This window comes from Silurus aristotelis (genome assembly GCF_946808225.1).
Source record: "Silurus aristotelis genome assembly, chromosome: 9".
Lineage (NCBI taxonomy): Eukaryota > Metazoa > Chordata > Actinopteri > Siluriformes > Siluridae > Silurus > Silurus aristotelis.
In genome coordinates this window covers 16,752,981-16,769,745 of record NC_139582.1, presented here as the reverse complement: position 1 = coordinate 16,769,745, position 16,765 = coordinate 16,752,981, and the positions used below count along the sequence as shown (strand labels likewise).

The 16,765-nt window shown below is 40.5% G+C and overlaps 1 protein-coding gene across 1 annotated transcript; it reads right to left on the bottom strand.

Moving 5' to 3' along the window:
* Window positions 1-5,053: 5,053 nt before the first annotated feature.
* Window positions 5,054-11,488, bottom strand: dio2 (iodothyronine deiodinase 2). Its single transcript, XM_083551141.1, has 2 exons — window positions 10,593-11,488; window positions 5,054-7,101 (listed from the first exon to the last, which is right to left on the bottom strand). The coding sequence occupies exons 1-2, from the start codon at window positions 10,818-10,820 to the stop codon at window positions 6,550-6,552; spliced, it is 780 nt and encodes a 259-aa protein (XP_083407267.1). The 5' UTR covers window positions 10,821-11,488; the 3' UTR covers window positions 5,054-6,549.
* Between the last annotated feature and the right edge of the window lie 5,277 nt (window positions 11,489-16,765).

The window sequence follows — 16,765 nt, the reverse complement described above, 5'->3', positions numbered from 1 at the left end:
ATCACCCTGATGGCTATTTGTAGCAATTTGTGGTTCTGTTTCCACTCTGGGGTCCTAAGATATAATATGGTTTCATGATTACATATTTGCTAGAATTGTTAAGGCTTAGACACCCTACAGTTCTGATAACATCACTTAAGTGCTGAAGTAACAGTAAGGTCCTAATAGCATTCGGAGATTTAATATGACAGAAGATCATAATAAAACCACCCAGTGGTGCAGATCAACCTCTGGGTCGTAATAACGAAGATCCTGCATTTTGGTGACACCTGGAACTAATACCTAAGAGAACAATCAACCGATCAATGTTTTTATTATTGCTTCAGTTATTTCAGTCACATGAGACAAATGTTTGTTTGTTAGTTTGATATATATATATATATATATATATATATATATATATATATATATATATATATATATATATATATATATATATACATTTTTATTTTATTTTTTTATTTTTGTTTTAATTTCAGATTTTAACACATATGAATAATTATTCAACCCACTGTATTTTCCTTTCACCTTCATTTAGTATGGTACAGGTTTAAGCACACCTGCAATTCATCTCTGGAAGTGAGCAGAGAAAGGTTTGATCCTGAGTGTCAAGTCAAAGAAAGTAAGTCAACCATAACACAACAAACATGACATTTATTACCAAACTCCTGAGTTCCTAAAGGGTTAAAACCTGTGATCCTGAGGGCCTCTTATCTCAATAAAAGCAAAACACACCTATGTTTACACATGTTTTCAGTGTAGCTCCTCGAGATGTTCGTGACACACTGGAAGCCACGTTAGGTGGAGGAGCAGAAAGAGGTGCTGGTGCACAGGCATCTTTGCCCCAGGCTCGGAATAAGGTGTTAATTCCTGCCTTATTATGTTCATGCAACATGATTGTCTCCTGATATTCTTTTAATGGTTTTGTCATTTCAGACTGATGGCTTTTAGCATGCGTGTTGCGTTGTTGGATCTGCGTGTTTGGGCATGGGATGTCTCATCGGTTTTGAAGCCAGAATGAAGGTTAGCGTGATCAGATGAAGGTAAGACAAAGGTGTGTCCACTGATGAGCATCTACCTAATGCACACTTTTAAATGTTTTTTAACCCGATTATTTTAATTCTATTTCATCATCGAATCCAGTCCCATGAGACGGATGGCTATCAAGCTTGGACATGAATTGAGAACATCCAAGAATGCCTATGGCCCAGGGACCCTTTATAGTAAATAGTGTTGAGACTGACAGATAGTGACAGACGTCAATTGGAATAAATGAAGAAATGTTATTTGTCCTCAGGGAATACAGAACTGACGGTTCACCCAGAGGCCTAGCAATCATTTATTTATTATAGTAACCACTTCATCTTCACCTGGGACACATCAGCTCTGATACCAGAGAATGGATTACAACAGGACAACATATAATTACTTATTATACAAACTGGATTTGTTCCTCAACCTAAAGATGGAGTATAAACCTGGCATTAGTTTTCTCTGGTTGGTGTCTTTAAATTACCTCTAGGTATGAATGAGAATTTCATAGAGTGGTGTGAATTCTGATCTCCTGATTTACAGTGACACTGATTACGATAAAGTGCCTAATGAAGATGATTAAATGGATAATGGTTGTAATGGATTCCTCCCTCAAAAGTTTCTCGGCTTGCTTCAAAAAGTGCTTGCATTTGTATCTCAAGAAGATTAAACCCCCTGCTGTACCCACAATCTTCCCTAAGCATTTACATTCACAGCATTTGGCAGACGCCCTTATCCTGAGCGACCTACACCTGTGCTCAAGGGCCCAGCAGTGGCAGCTTGGTGGTGAACTTGTGACCCTCCAGTCTAAAATCCAATGCCTTACCCATTGAGCTACCACCTCCTGCAAGCCATCAGATAAAGGGTTTTAAAAAGGTGTTTCTTCTTGAGAGACAACCACATCAGCATCAGGTTCAGATCCTGCTTTCCAAAGTTCTTCACAACGTGGCCACCATAAACATCATGACACATCAGATCACATGACCCAGACACATGGTGTTCACATACAAGTTTGCTTCGACTCCTGGTTAAAGCTCTGTTGTATGTTTGGTAGCACATTTCTCAAGCTCGTTTGATCAGTGTTTTAACTTTGGTTTGTCCTTTGCCGAATTGAAAACCTGTTTGTCTCCAGCACCTACGTTTCTAAAATATATGTGCCTGAAATTGACAAAATTTACAGCTGACTGTAGAAAATTGGAAGGTCCACTCATCAAATAGGTGGTAGCTCAGTGGTTAAGGCATTGGATTTTGGACTGTAGACACACAGCAAAGGACTCTTAAAGCTGTCTGATTAAACATTTAGTGGTAAGTGCTTTTGTAGTGGCATATACACAACTTAACAAGTCAGTATGATGTAAAAGTATATAATAAGCATGTCTTTAATATCATATTTCATTTGTAGTGTTTTATTTATGGTTCTGTTTGGCATTACTGTATAGCCCTGAAATACAGTCTGCTTCAGAAGCAGTTTCTGGCGACTTGATGAACAGGAAGTTGCATCAGTAGTCTGTAGAGAGTCTCTGTGTCCGGGAAGACGAGGCTCCAGAGAAACAGGTTCTGACTGCAGGAACACGGACTGCACTTCTCAGCTCACTATTCACTGCAGTCTGTCTGAGCTGACACGTTCTCCTGAATACTGATGTTCCACTTTTCATCCGGAGTCAAATTTAGCACTTGCCATGGACTGCGTGAGCGACGGATCGTTATGCAGGTAAGTGTGTGGGGTGTAGAGACGAAAATAATGATGGATGTCCAAAAATAATTCTGATGCACAGAATGAGGGACGCAGAGAGAACTGATTCGGGTTTGTATATGATCAAGGAAGGTGTGTTAGTTACTCTGGATTGTGGTTAGTCAGAACAGTTGTGATTGATGATCTTTCACAGCAGCAGTTTCAAATAGTACAGTCTCAAATCACTGGGGTATTTTAATAGTCATTATCAAACATCATTCTTGTTTTTTAAGATTAAGAACATTTTGGAGAAGATTTTATGTTTTTGTAGAATGTTACTCAAGGTTTGACATGCTTTGCATCCTGAGATGATTTTCTCCTCACTCTGGTTGTGAAGAGAGATTATTTGACTTTTTGGAGCATTCATCTCAGATTTCTCCAAGCTTCTAAAGTCTGGTCCTTTGGCCTCGCTCATCAACAAGGTGTTTCTGCTCATTGGATGCATTTTCCAGTCTGGTTGAACTCACTGAGATTTCTTTTTTTTACTGTTCTCATGATTAATGTGATCATTAATTAACTTAATGAAGCTCTTTGCCTGTATCTGTATGATTTAATGAATTATTGTGCTGCTGCCATGTGATTGGCTGACAAATTGCAGCACTGGTGTACAGGTGTTCCTGTGGGTATATGTGTGTGTATATGTATGTATATACAGGTATACGTGCTCTGGCTCAGAGCATCTCCAAAACTGCATCTTTTGTGGGATGTTCCCGGTCTTCTGTGGTCAGTATCTATTAAAAGTGGTCCGAAGAAGGGACGGTGGTGAAAAAGGTTCATGTGCGGCCGAGGCTCATTGATGCACGTGGAGAGCGAAGGCTGGTCCGATGAAGCTCGAATTGCTGAAGAAGTTAATGCTGTTAATGCTCAACTGGTCCGGAGTGTTTTGCGGGCAAAAGGGCGACCAACACAATATTAGGCCAGTGATTATAAAGTAATGGCTGGTCGGTGTATATTCAATATACTCGGTACTCACGTTATGACAAAAGAAAAATATTTGGTCACTCTTCACATGCTCAGAACTCGACAACGAGATAAAACCCTTAAGTGCTTCATTCTTGTGCTTATACAGATGTATGCACAGTAGTCTCATGTTAGCTCACAAACAAAAGCCATTGAGTGCCCTCTTTATTCCGTGTATCCTTATACAATACAGTAGTACAGCACGTCATAAAATAAATATTTGTTCAGTATTTTATATATATATTTATTTATATATATATTAAACATAGACCATATGAAAACCCAGCTGAATAGACTACTGCAAAAGTGTAGCATTTACAGGGTTTTTTATATTTTTTTTATCTTTTTTTTTGTTTGGAGACTTCCTAGCAGATTTCCATGACAGTAAAAAGGTGAAGTAGAAATGATTATAGCGTTCAGGGCGAGGCTAAGCTGATTTATAAACAATATTGATAGCACGCATGATTTAGTTTTACGAAGATGTCGGCCATCTAAATTAAATACCGCGTTGTATAAGTTAAGACAAAAAATGTTCTCCGTTTAAACATTGCAACAACATTTTGTTTTAATTTATAGAGACTGTTTTGGCAAACTCCAGCCATTACAGCGCTTTATGTCTGTGCTGTAGCGAAATAAATCGGACTCGGGTTTTCCCCCCTCCTCACTCCAGGGGATCAGAAGAATATAAGGAATCTATCCAGTGTGGCTTTATGTTCCCAGAATGTACAGAGTGCACGGGTTTTTCCTGGACTGCTGCTGTTATTTTGAGCCCGTGCCTACCAGCTTCACTCAGTGATGTTGGCAGTGTCACAACACCGTGAATAAAAACCTCGGCTGTTCCAGCGCACCGGTTGAGCTCGGATAAACAACGCATGGCCGCAACTAGGGTTTCTGTTTCACTGCGTTTCCGCGGGACACGTTTTCCCTATAGCCTTCACTCTTTAGGTTATTTGGCAGCCTCAGAGGTGGAAAGTTCAGCCAGGCGACTTGGCGTTGCACCGTTGCAGACGCACATGTTCAGACCCATCACAGAGAGCACGCCTGCAGACATCGTTTTATTGGAAAAAAGGAAAAAAAAAAATAACACACACACACACACACACACACACCCATACTAGCACACATGCCCTCCTCCACCCATCGCATGTTAAGTAGTAGGCAATTCTTATTTTTTCCTCTGCTGATTGTATTTTCCATTAATTCTATCATGCACTCAAAGGCATCTGGAATCTTCCAGAACTTGTTTCTCCATTCATCCAGAACCAATCCTGCTCTCTCCTTTAAAGCCTGCCAGATCTAATGGGGAAGAAAACACAAACACACAAGTCGTGAGCGAAAGTTTGTGCTTTATTTTTTGTATATTAGCAAGAAAGCAGCCGGTTGAACAGCATGTGTCGGGGAAAAAAATGCAAAGTGTAGCAAAATATAGGAAAAGCTGATTTGGGCGTATCTACAGGAATGCTCATTTCAGGTCCGGACAAAGAGGTGTGATGTTTCATCCAGCCACAGACAGGAACACTGAATCCTTTCGTCAGTGGCCTTCATTCCCACACCGCTTTGTCTTGGACACAAATGAGCATCTGTAGGGGTGTGTGTGTGCGTGTGTGTGGATATAAATCATTACTTTCATAAATGCATTGTTGAAGCAAAAACCATTAGGAAAATTCGAATCAAATATAGAACCGTTTTTCTCTTTTCTTCTTTTGCCAAAACATTACAAATTTAAAATACGTACAAATTCCCTTTTTAAATTAGTGCTTTTTTGAAGACCAAAAAAAAAAAAAAATGATGTATTAAAAATAAATAAAATGATATTCGGATATCAGTAACACTCTCTATGAAGGCCATAAATACATTGGCGGCACGCTATAACATATTTATACGTAAATATATATTTTTATCAACAAAAAACATCCTCACGTGTAACAGGAAATCCTGGATATTATAACAAATCATATAAAGCCTTATGAGTGTGTTATAATGTCTTCAAACAAGTTCATGATATATCTATGGCCTTCACAGAAACTGTGTGTATTTCCAAAAATATCTTTCAATACACTAAATATATATATAAAAACAAAAAAGGTGTTGTTTTCTAAAAACGCCTATAGTAAAGCGTCCTGTATAGAGCGCGAGGGACAAACTGACAAACAAATGAGCTTATTTGGGTTTTAGCCCGGGTTTAGACTTCATTACTGACTTTCTCTCACAGGGACAGATGCGCTAAAGCGTAAATCAGGCATGCGGAAGCTGCTAATGTGGCTAAAACTGCGAGTAATAAGAGCGATTGTCAACTTCGAAAGTGGAAAAAAAACAATAAACAAACAAAACTGGACGTAAACATTTTTAAAATAGCAAACGGCATCGACAAAGAAAATAAATTATATTTTTTTCTGTATATTAAAAGCTTGTGAGCTTGTGCTTTCTTCTGCAACTTTGGTTCTGCAAAGCGACAAATTTTATTTAGCATTAAATGAATTACACGCTATAATACTACTATTATTGCAAATGACTTGGTTATTGATAGTGTTTATAGGTGTTTATAGTGCATACACAGGGTTTTTTTTTGTCAAGAGACATGCTTGCAAAGTATAAAAGTCGAAGTGCAATGCTTGGTTTAGTCTCAGTCTTCGTTGTTTGTAAAAGAATGGTTTGGATTTCACCCAGGAAAGATGTGGATCATTAATGATCGTCGATGATCTTCAGAGATTTCGAATGACTTCCTTAGAGTTCACGCTGCCACTGAAGGCAGTCGAGGTGAAGAAGTGTCACCTTCTTTATTTGTTCTTTATTAAAAAAAGAACTATTCCACCTTTCATCAAAGGTTACCGCTTCCCGTAGCTCCGTTCGAGCCAGTTCTGTACATTTTTCAGGTTGTAATAAAACGGACCCTTCCCCCCTAAATATGTGATTTTATTCTTCTGAACGATGCACACCCTTTCGTAGGCAACGCCGTATGCCATGTTGGTGTTGTTGTCCATGCAGTCAGCTGCCAACCGGCACTGCGGCGGCAGAGAGAAATGCTCGACTAGCCGCTGCGCCGCCACCACACGATCCTCCATGTTGCGGTGTTTCCTCACCTCGAACGGGAAAAGTTCCATGGGTGGCCCCGCCCAACCGTCAGAAGGGTGAGCCTCGTCAATGTAGACCAGCAGGAAGTCTGCCACATCCGAGAAGTTCTCCACCAGCCTCCGGAAGACCGGCAGCTGGTTTACGAACGGGGGTCAGCTGGCTGAGCCGAAGTTGACCACCAAGGGCCGATCAGACGATTCAAAGTCCAATAGGTGACACTCATCTGTAGTCTTTCCATTTTTCCTGCTCCAAATCTCAGGAACCTTCACCACTTTTGAGTTTGGAGCCATCTCGCCCAATTTCACCTGCAAGCACAGAGTCAATTTTAAACTTTCAACTGATGGTTTTACATTTCCATTCCCAAAACACAAAGCTGCGATTTCAGAGAAACTGCAAAAGACAAAGCAACGGTGCAGCAATTGACATTTGTTTCAAGGGTTCCTCGGCTCTGCAATTTGCCGAGGACACTGTAAATGACAAATCCCAACCACTCACTCAGTGCGCAGTATCCGACCTTTCTTCAGTTCCCTGCTCACAACTTCAGCATCTCTCGAGTTATGCAGAAATAGAAAGAAAATCTGAAGCAGTGGTTTAAAGGTTCTGTCTTGCATGAGCTTGCATTAACAAGTATAGAGACATGATGATGGCAAAAATTAAGAAGGATGAAACAGAGATCATCGCCGAGTCCACTGAACGTGATAAGCTAGTATGGCTTTGCTAAGCTGAGAGCAAAACTAGTATGAACCTAACGATTTGGAATCAAACCACCATTTTCACCATTTTTAGAATTGATTCTGCAAGTGGTTAGCTTTCGGAACTAAATATAGCGACTCGTTTGCAGCGTCTCCCTCTTAAAGAAAGAAAACACTAGACGGTCTATGGCCCCAAGTGACGACAGTAGCAATCACTACAAGCTAACACTAGACACGTGTTGCTGCAAAGTAACTAAATTACACTGACGACAGCTAGCGACTAGCATCTAGTGACAAAGTACTCAGATCTTTATCGGTAAACACTGTCACACAGCAGAGTTACAGTTCGATTCCTAGCTATGTTGGCGAGGAAAGGCTCAAATTAGCAAACATCTTTTATCCTGATCAAGATCATAATTAAAAAACAATGTCTGTTTTTTTGCTGGCACGGTCTCAATGTTTCCACCGTCGGCTCATCAGCCGGGGAATTTGGCGCAGTAATGACCTGACAGGCTTTAACTGCAGAGGATGCTGAAAGCATTCGTTTTGGCACGAGTACAACTTTACTACGGTCTGTTAGGCAATCGCTCAATGAGTCTGGGTTAAAAAGTAACATTTTCCGAGACCCAGACTTTTACAACAAATTGACAGGCCATCGTCCCATGTCCTGCGAGTTTGTTGACTGTCTGGAGATCAAAGTTCGTCGTTCTTTTTTACTGAACAGATTTGACTTTGGCTGGGAATAAAACGGAATGCTCTGTACTACTTCGAAAAAACGCAAACCAAAGCCTACCAAATACCGCATATAGAAAACTACTGTAATGCATAGGAGGAAAGGGAAAGTTTAAATTGTTTCAGGATGTAAAGTGTAGAGAAAATTGGTTGATGGAAATCATCCACAGTATAACTGAACCAACCCTCAGTGTAACACTAAATATGCTGAAACGAAACAATAATAATAATAATAATAATAGTTATAAGTGTACGTTTTGATTGCCTCGATCACTGCAGTTATGGAGTTTTACTTTCAGGAATGCCCTAATGCATTCAGGGTAATAATGGTTCCAAAGTTTAGTGTGTATCAAGGTCCAATTAAATTCTTTCGAGCTATAAAGATACACAACAAAGATACAAAAGATGCCATGCGATGAGGAAAAGTACAATCCGGTAGCTTTATTTTTTAGGGTAGGGTTCAGTGGTTTCCAGTATAGTGTTATAGAAAACAGAGGACCTAGCTCAGATATTTCTTGTCGTTTACGTGGAACACACATAAGCGTACTCGTTTTGTACTTTTCATCCAGAAAAATGTTGAGCTTTGCTGTAAAAGCCAATTTTGTGCTCTATAGGTACTCTAAATCCACTTTTCCAGGCATGTTTTAATTGTGATTAAAATACACCAGCAACAAACTGGTGATGTTCTCCAAAATTATAATGCAAAGTCACTGCTATGTCTTTTCATTAAACAACAGCTCATTACCTCCATCACAGACCAGGGCCAGGACCAGTGCTGTATATTTTGGTGGGAACGCACATCGAGGAACTTTAATGCGTTTTTTTTAAAGGTGCCTGAGTGCTTCTTTTCAAGCACCAATGTAGAAAGTGTTTATTATAAATACACTGTATTCACCTTTTCATGTAAGCAATTACACAGTAGAGGGGGATTGCTTTACTTATTTTAAGAAAAAAAAAATCTTCAAAGACCCGTTCAATTCAGATTGGATTTAGATTTAGTGTGGTAGTATTTTAGCTATAAATTGCAGCTTTTCAATCTGGAAATTTCCAAGCAGCAGTTAATATTATTTTTGAGTTTGTAAGGATTGAATTGTAACTATAAATGCTGGATGATAAATAACGTCTTTTGATATAAAACAATTGGAACAGGTTTGAGAACCAGTGTTCCAGAAGGTACCACTGAAGCAGCAAGGAATGCTAAAGTGGTACCGTTACTCAACAGCGCTTCTCAGCTGCTCAAATGGTTGCATCAGATGTACACCTTGAGAAGGTGTTTGTGGTTGGCCTTTAAAGTGCTTCAGAAGTCATGTACACGCTACAGATGCAAGACTGAAGATCAGTCTGTTAGCTTTATTTCTTTAACACCATCACTACTGGACCGGTGCTCCTGCTATAGAAGATCAAATTCTATTGCTTTATCATTAGGGTTCTGGTTGGTGTAAAGTGATTTTACTTCGAACTCACAGAAATATCGCACACAGGATGGTTTCATTTTCTTTTAGATGGTTGTGACGTAGCTGTACGAACCAACCAGGACGCAGTGGAACACGGACAGAACAGACAGAACAGACAGAATTGGGGGGATGCATCCAGATGGCCATGACTGATTCTTCACAAAGTGATGCACAAAGTGTAATGAAACGCGTTCTGACGCATTTTTAAGGTCGAGAGTTAAGAAATGTTAAATATTGACTTTGTTTCATTGAGTGCTCTTTACTGCACTTTATGGGAGCTTTAATACTATATAATCTGTCAATTTCATTTTTTCTGAAGGCATCATGCAAACAAGAGTTTTGTTGTTGCATAAAATAGAAAAATAAACCCAGAAGGTTGGTAGCATCATGAATTGTTGTGTACCTGTTTCCATCTCCATAATCATAAATGAATGTTGAAACCAGTTATTTCCAGTGTGTCTAAAACTTCTGAAACTTTCTAGAATGCTTCCTCAGGGAAAAGAAAGGATTCAGGATCGTGTCTTCCTGATGTATCTCCTACTGCATATTTGCTAAATAGACATCATAAAGACAACTTCTTTACAATTTGGATAAAGGTTGATGTTGCCATGCCGGATTAGTGTATATCTGATGATTGTTAAAGTGGAAACTGGAAAATTATATACAGTGTGCATTAAAATGCCTGAACTTTCTAAACCTTTTCCTGGGCTTAAAGAGTTGTTTATGCAGGTGTATGTACAGTATGCATGCTGAATTGTTTGTGTATCTGCTGGATTATTTGTCAGATCTTTCTAAGTGCTCGGATATTCTGACAATGTGCACTGAAACTTTTTTGCACACATTTTCAGAGCAATACTGATCGCATAAAGGGGTGACATCCAGAAGTTTAGCGGTGCACGCACTTGCTTGCTTGCTCACCTGCTTATAGGCATCCAACAGAAAGCTGTTCCAGATGGAGCGCACGCCGGCCGAGGTAAGCATGCGTTGCTGCCACGCGCCTCCGCCGCCGCCGCACGACAGGCTCACGAGTGAGACGACGCGCTTCACGAGCACCACCGAGTCGTAGAGCACGAAGAAGAGGCAGTTGGAGAAGAAGCCGGGCAAAATCTGCAGGGTGACCCGCAGGTCCGCGCTCAGCACCCCCATGCTTTCTCCAGCAACAGGTGACCCGTACCGAGTCCTCACCGCGCGAGACGCATCTTTGTTTTTTTTGTTTTTTTCTTTGTTTCTCAATCTTTTCTTTGGGCCTCCTTGCAAATGCAAAACCCTGAGGGCTGATAGATGCTTGGATGGATGGAAGGATGTTTCCCAGGTTCTCCACCACTAAAGAGACAGACGATCAGAGAGCGCGCGGGCGTCAGAGCGCACAGCGCACGAGCCACGGGGCCGAACCTCGAGCACTCCCTGCCCACTTTTTTTTTTCTTTTTTTTTCTTTTGCCCTTTTTTTTTACAATTTTGCCCCGAAAGCACAAAAAAAGAGAATGAAAGATGGAAAATGCCCCGGTCCCACGCGCACTTTGGCACACACACACACACACCTCTCTCTCTGTGCAATGTCACAACATTTATTCCTGTCCAGAGTTGCAGTAATTTTTCACCAACATCTAGTATTGATGATGGGAGGGTCGGACTGATGCTCTTCTCACTGGGGTTGGGGTTAAGGTCTGGACTCTGTGGTGGCCAATCCATGTGTGAAAATGATGTCTCATGCTCCCTGAACCAATTTTTCACAATTCGAGACCGATGAATCATGGCATTGTTATCTTGAAATATGCTCGTGCCACCAGGGAAGAAAAATTCTTTCATTGCTCCAGAGTCCCTAGCTTTTTTTTTTTTTTTTTTTGCAATTACCTTCACTGATAAGTGGTTTTATTAACACTACACAGCAGTTTAGTCCCAATCCCTTGAGTTCCCTTCACGCTGTGCACGTGGAAATGTTCTCACTTTCACTTTCAAACATGGCTTTGAGATCTACTGTTGTTTTTTTACGATTTGATTTCACCAAACGCCGATTACGATCATTCAAGATTGTTTCGTACCACAGTTTTTCTCGAAGATGATGTGTATAAATACATTAAAAACCCTTCCAATGATTGATCAATACTTCAGAATGTGACGACACACTTGAATGCTCTCGTGCGCTCCCAGGACCGGAAGTCAGCACGAGCCAGAGCTCAATTAAACACCTGACTGGCAGCACTTGTAGATTTGCCCTGGTATTAGGTGGGTATTATTAGGTAGGAAGTACACAATCCAATATATATCTAAATTACAAACAGTATATCTTTAACTATACATACTGTATGGATTTCAAAGGTTGAAAGTATGGATTACTGTCTAATACTGAAGTTCTCGTGTCTACAGTGTATGGGTTTCCTCAGGGTTCTCAGGTTTCCTCCCACTTCACTATATGCGCTGCTCAATATTCTGGCTGCTAAATTGCCACCACGTGTGTGTGTGTGTGTTTGTACGTGCGTGCGTGCGTGCGTGTGTGTGTGTGCATGGTGGTTATGGGGTATATTCCCACCTCACACCCTGGATAAGTTTTAAATTCACCATGGCCCCGACCAGGATGAATGAACGAATGAATGAGTAAATAAATGAAAGAAAGAACGAATGAATGAATGAATGAATGAATGAATGAATGAATGATTTGTGTATCTATCTATCCATCCATACATCCATACATACATCTATCCATCCATCATCCATCCATCCATCATACTATTCATACATCTGTTTATTTACTAATTGTTTCATTAATTTCCTTATCTATCTATCTATCTATCTATCTATCTATCTATCTATCTATCTATCTGTCTGTCTGTCTGTCTGTCTGTCTGTCTGTCTGTCTGTCTGTCTGTCTGTCTGTCTGTCTGTCATTTGCATTTTCCCATGCTGTGTTGAGCAGTGTGTAAGATAATTTTATGTTCCTCTACCACGTTATCTCCAGACCTCAGAATGATGTGGACAAACACTGCTGAAGCGTTTCAGAAGAGGAATTAAATCCAATGCCTTTACGGATGAATCACACCTCATTTTCCACACAGTCAGAAGAGCAGACAGTAAGACTCTTTTCTTTACAGTCCTACAGTACAGTTCTATAGAAAAAAAAAAGTTCAGGTGTCTCTGTGGACCTGAGGTCTGGGACTGAATGTCTATAAGAGCAGCTCTGACGTATATGGAGGTTTATATTACTGCATTTTATTTATAGACTTATTATAGCAAGAGCTCATTCACAGAGACATGTAGGGCAAATGTCCCAGATAAACTGATTACAGAGACGTGTTTGTTTAAGGACATGTTTATTAACGTATGGAAGGAGTCTCTAGTGTCTTTGCTTTGTTCTGTAACAGTCAGAGGTGAAGGCGTAAATTTTCGGACGATAGGTTTGTGGTATGTTTTTTTTTTTTTTACAATATTATTTACATCAAAAGAGAGAACAAGTGACATTGGCTGTTTATAGATATAACAGTGTAAGCAATAACCAGAACCTCCTAAAAAATGTGTGCATTTTGTGTGTGAGGAGAATCAAAACCCTCCAGTTTGTGCTGTAGGAAGAAAAAGGAATCAAGTGGTTTCAGAAACTCCACTTCATCACACGACTCATCTCTTGCCTTCAATTGCAGTATAAAATATTTGAAATATGCCAGGAAAAGTAATGCCTGATTAAAGAGGAAGGGGAATCGAAATCTCATGCAGCTGTGACGTTGAATTTCCCCCTAAACGCCTTATTTAAAGAGTGAGCTGGGATTAATAATGTGTCATTTGGCATGATAAACCTGCTGACCCAATGAGCACGCACACACACACACACACACACACACACACACGCGCACTCACACAAACGCACAGACGACCAAACAGCTGGACACACAATAGAGGTGAAAAAGCGAGTGCATCGGCCAGTGTCCACCCGCTCATCAATCCTGCTATTGTTACAGCACGAGTCATCTGGGAGTCACTGAGATATAAGCAAAACATATTTTCATATGACTTTCCACCCCTACTATCCTCCATGTTTTCATTTGGACCGAGATCTAAAGCCGACGTGTTTATATGTCACATCCCAGATAAGCACTGTACATATGAGGAGAGAGCGATATTTACGTTTGAGATGCAAATGAATACAGGACAAAGGAATCCTTGTGCTGTGGATGTTGATTGGTTCGGATGAAGTTTCTGGGGCAGTGCGCTATGCAATAGCGCTGACGCAGGGGCACATGACCTCTGACCTACAGTAATCACTAATTATTTAGAACTGTTGTGAGTAGAATTAGTGAGAGTTCTTCATTTGGGGTTACATTTTACATTATTCTTTGAACAAGTAAAATAAGTAAAAAAATCTTATATATAAATACCAAGATGTTGAGTTTATGGCAGAAATACAGAGTCCAGAAATGCAAAAAAAAAGGTACATGTATTGGGATGAAGTGTAAAATTAATTCATAATACAAATAATATTATAATAAGTTAATATTATATACACCTTTATTATATAATACAATTTATTTGCTATTTTACAACAAAATGTTCATTCTCTTTACTCTCCAGCTGTTTTTGTGTAAAAAATGCCCAGAGGTCAGTGTGTAATCCTGAAATATTCTGAAATGTGTTTTTGGACCGAATCGAATGCTGATGATGTGCTGCAGTGACACACACTGTTGCCACAGAACAGGAGACATGAGGCGAGTTTAAGCATCAGCATCAATAATCTTAATTTTAATCAATTGCAACATTGAAAGAAAAATAAATTTCCCCCCTGAATTATTTATTTATATTTACATATAATTATATATTCACATATTTATTTTTTTCTCGTTAACATGCTACTTTATATCAGCGTGTTGTAATATATACATAAGCCAACATTTTAAAACACTTTTATTGAAATTTTAGACTAGTGTAACTGTTTACAGTATTCGCACTTCTATTAGATTATTCATCTATTCATTATCATATATATATATATATATATATATATATATATATATATATATATATATATATATATATATATATATATATATATATATATATATATATATATTCTTCTTCTTCTTTCGGCTGCTCCCATTAGGGGTCGCCACAGCGGATCATCCGTCTCCATACCACCCTGTCCTCTATATCTGCCTCTTTTACACTAACTACCTGCATGTCTTTCCTCACCACATCCATGAACCTCCTCCTTGGCCTTCCTCTTTTCCTCCTACCTGGTGGCTCCATCTTCAGCATTTTTCATGTCCCTTCTCTGCACATGTCCAAACCATCTCAATCTCGCCTCCCTCACCTTGTCACCAAAACATCCTACATGTGCTGTCCCTCTAATAAACTCATTTCTAATCTTGTCCATCCTCGTCACTCCCAACGAAAACCTCAACATTTTCAGCTCTGCTACCTCCAGCTCCACCTCCTGTCTTTTACTCAATGCCACTGTCTCTAATCCATACAACATCGCAGGTCTCACCACAGTCCTATAAACTTTCCCTTTCATTCTTGCAGATACTCTTCTATCACAAATCACTCCTGTCACTCTTCTCCACCCACTCCACCCTGCCTGCACTCTTTTCTTTACTTCCCTAACACACTCTCCATTACTTTGCACTGTTGACCCCAGGTACCTGAACTCCTCCACCTTCTCCACTTCTTCTCCCTGCAACCGCATCACTCCACTGCCCTCCCTCTCATTCACACACATGTACTCTGTCTCACTCCTACTGACTTTCATTCCCCTTCTCTCCAGCGCATATCTCCACCTCTCCAGGCTCTTCTCAACCTGCTCTCTACTCTCACCACAAATCACAATATCATCTGCAAACATCATAGTCCAGGGAGACTCCTGTCTGACCTCGTCCGTCAACCTGTCCATCACCACTGCAAACAGGAAAGGGCTCAGGGCCGATCCTTGATGCAGTCCAATCTTCACCCTGAACCAGTCTGTCGTACCTACTGCACACTTTACTGCCGTCACACTGTCCTCATACATGTCCTGCACCACCCTCACATACTTCTCTGACACACCTGACTTCCTCATACAATACCACAACTCCTCTCTCGGCACCCTGTCGTACGCTTTCTCTAAATCCACAAATACACAATGCAGCTCCTTCTGTCCTTCTCTATACTTCTCCATCAACATCCTTAAAGCAAATAAGGCATCTGTGGTGCTCTTCCTCGGCATGAAACCATACTGTTGCTCACAGATGGTCACCTCTTCTCTCAACCTGGCTTCCACTACTCTTTCCCATAACTTCATGGTGTGACTGATCAACTTAATTCCCCTGTAGTTACTGCAGGTCTGCACATCTCCCTTATGCTTAAAGATCGGTACCAGCACACTCCTTCTCCATTCCTCAGGCATCCTCTCCCCTTCCAAAATCCTGTTAAACAATCTGGTTAAAAACTCCACTGCCATCTCTCCTAAACATCTCCACGCTTCTACCGGTATGTCATCTGGTCCAACCGACTTTCCATTCTTCATCCTCTTAATCGCTGCTCTCACTTCCTCCTTACTAATCCTATCTACATCCTGCTTCACCAACTCCACATCCTCCAACCTTCTCTCTCTCTGATTTTCCTCATTCATCAGCTGCTCAAAATACTCCCTCCATCTTCTCAACACACTCTCCTCACTAGTCAACACATTTCCCTCTCCATCCTTTATTGCTCTAACTTGCAGTACATCCTTCCCAGCTCGGTCCCTCTGCTTGGCCAATCGGTATAAATCCTTTTCTCCTTCCTTAGTGTCCAACCTCTTATACAGTTCCTCATATGCCTTTTCCTTGGCTTTCGCCACATCCCTTTTAACCTGCTGCCGCATCTCCTTGTACTCCTGCCTACTTTTCTCATCACTCTGTCGATCCCACTTCTGTTTTGCCAACCTCTTTCCCCTAATGCTCTCCTGCACTTCCTCATTCCACCACCACGTCTCCTTGTCTTGCTTTCTATTTCCAGATGTCACACCAAGTACTTTTCTAGCTGCCTCCCTCATCACTCCTGCAGTAGTTGCCCAATCATCCGGCACCTCTTCACCACCACCGAGCCCCTGTCTGACCTCTTCCCTGAACCTCACACTACACTCTTCCTCCTT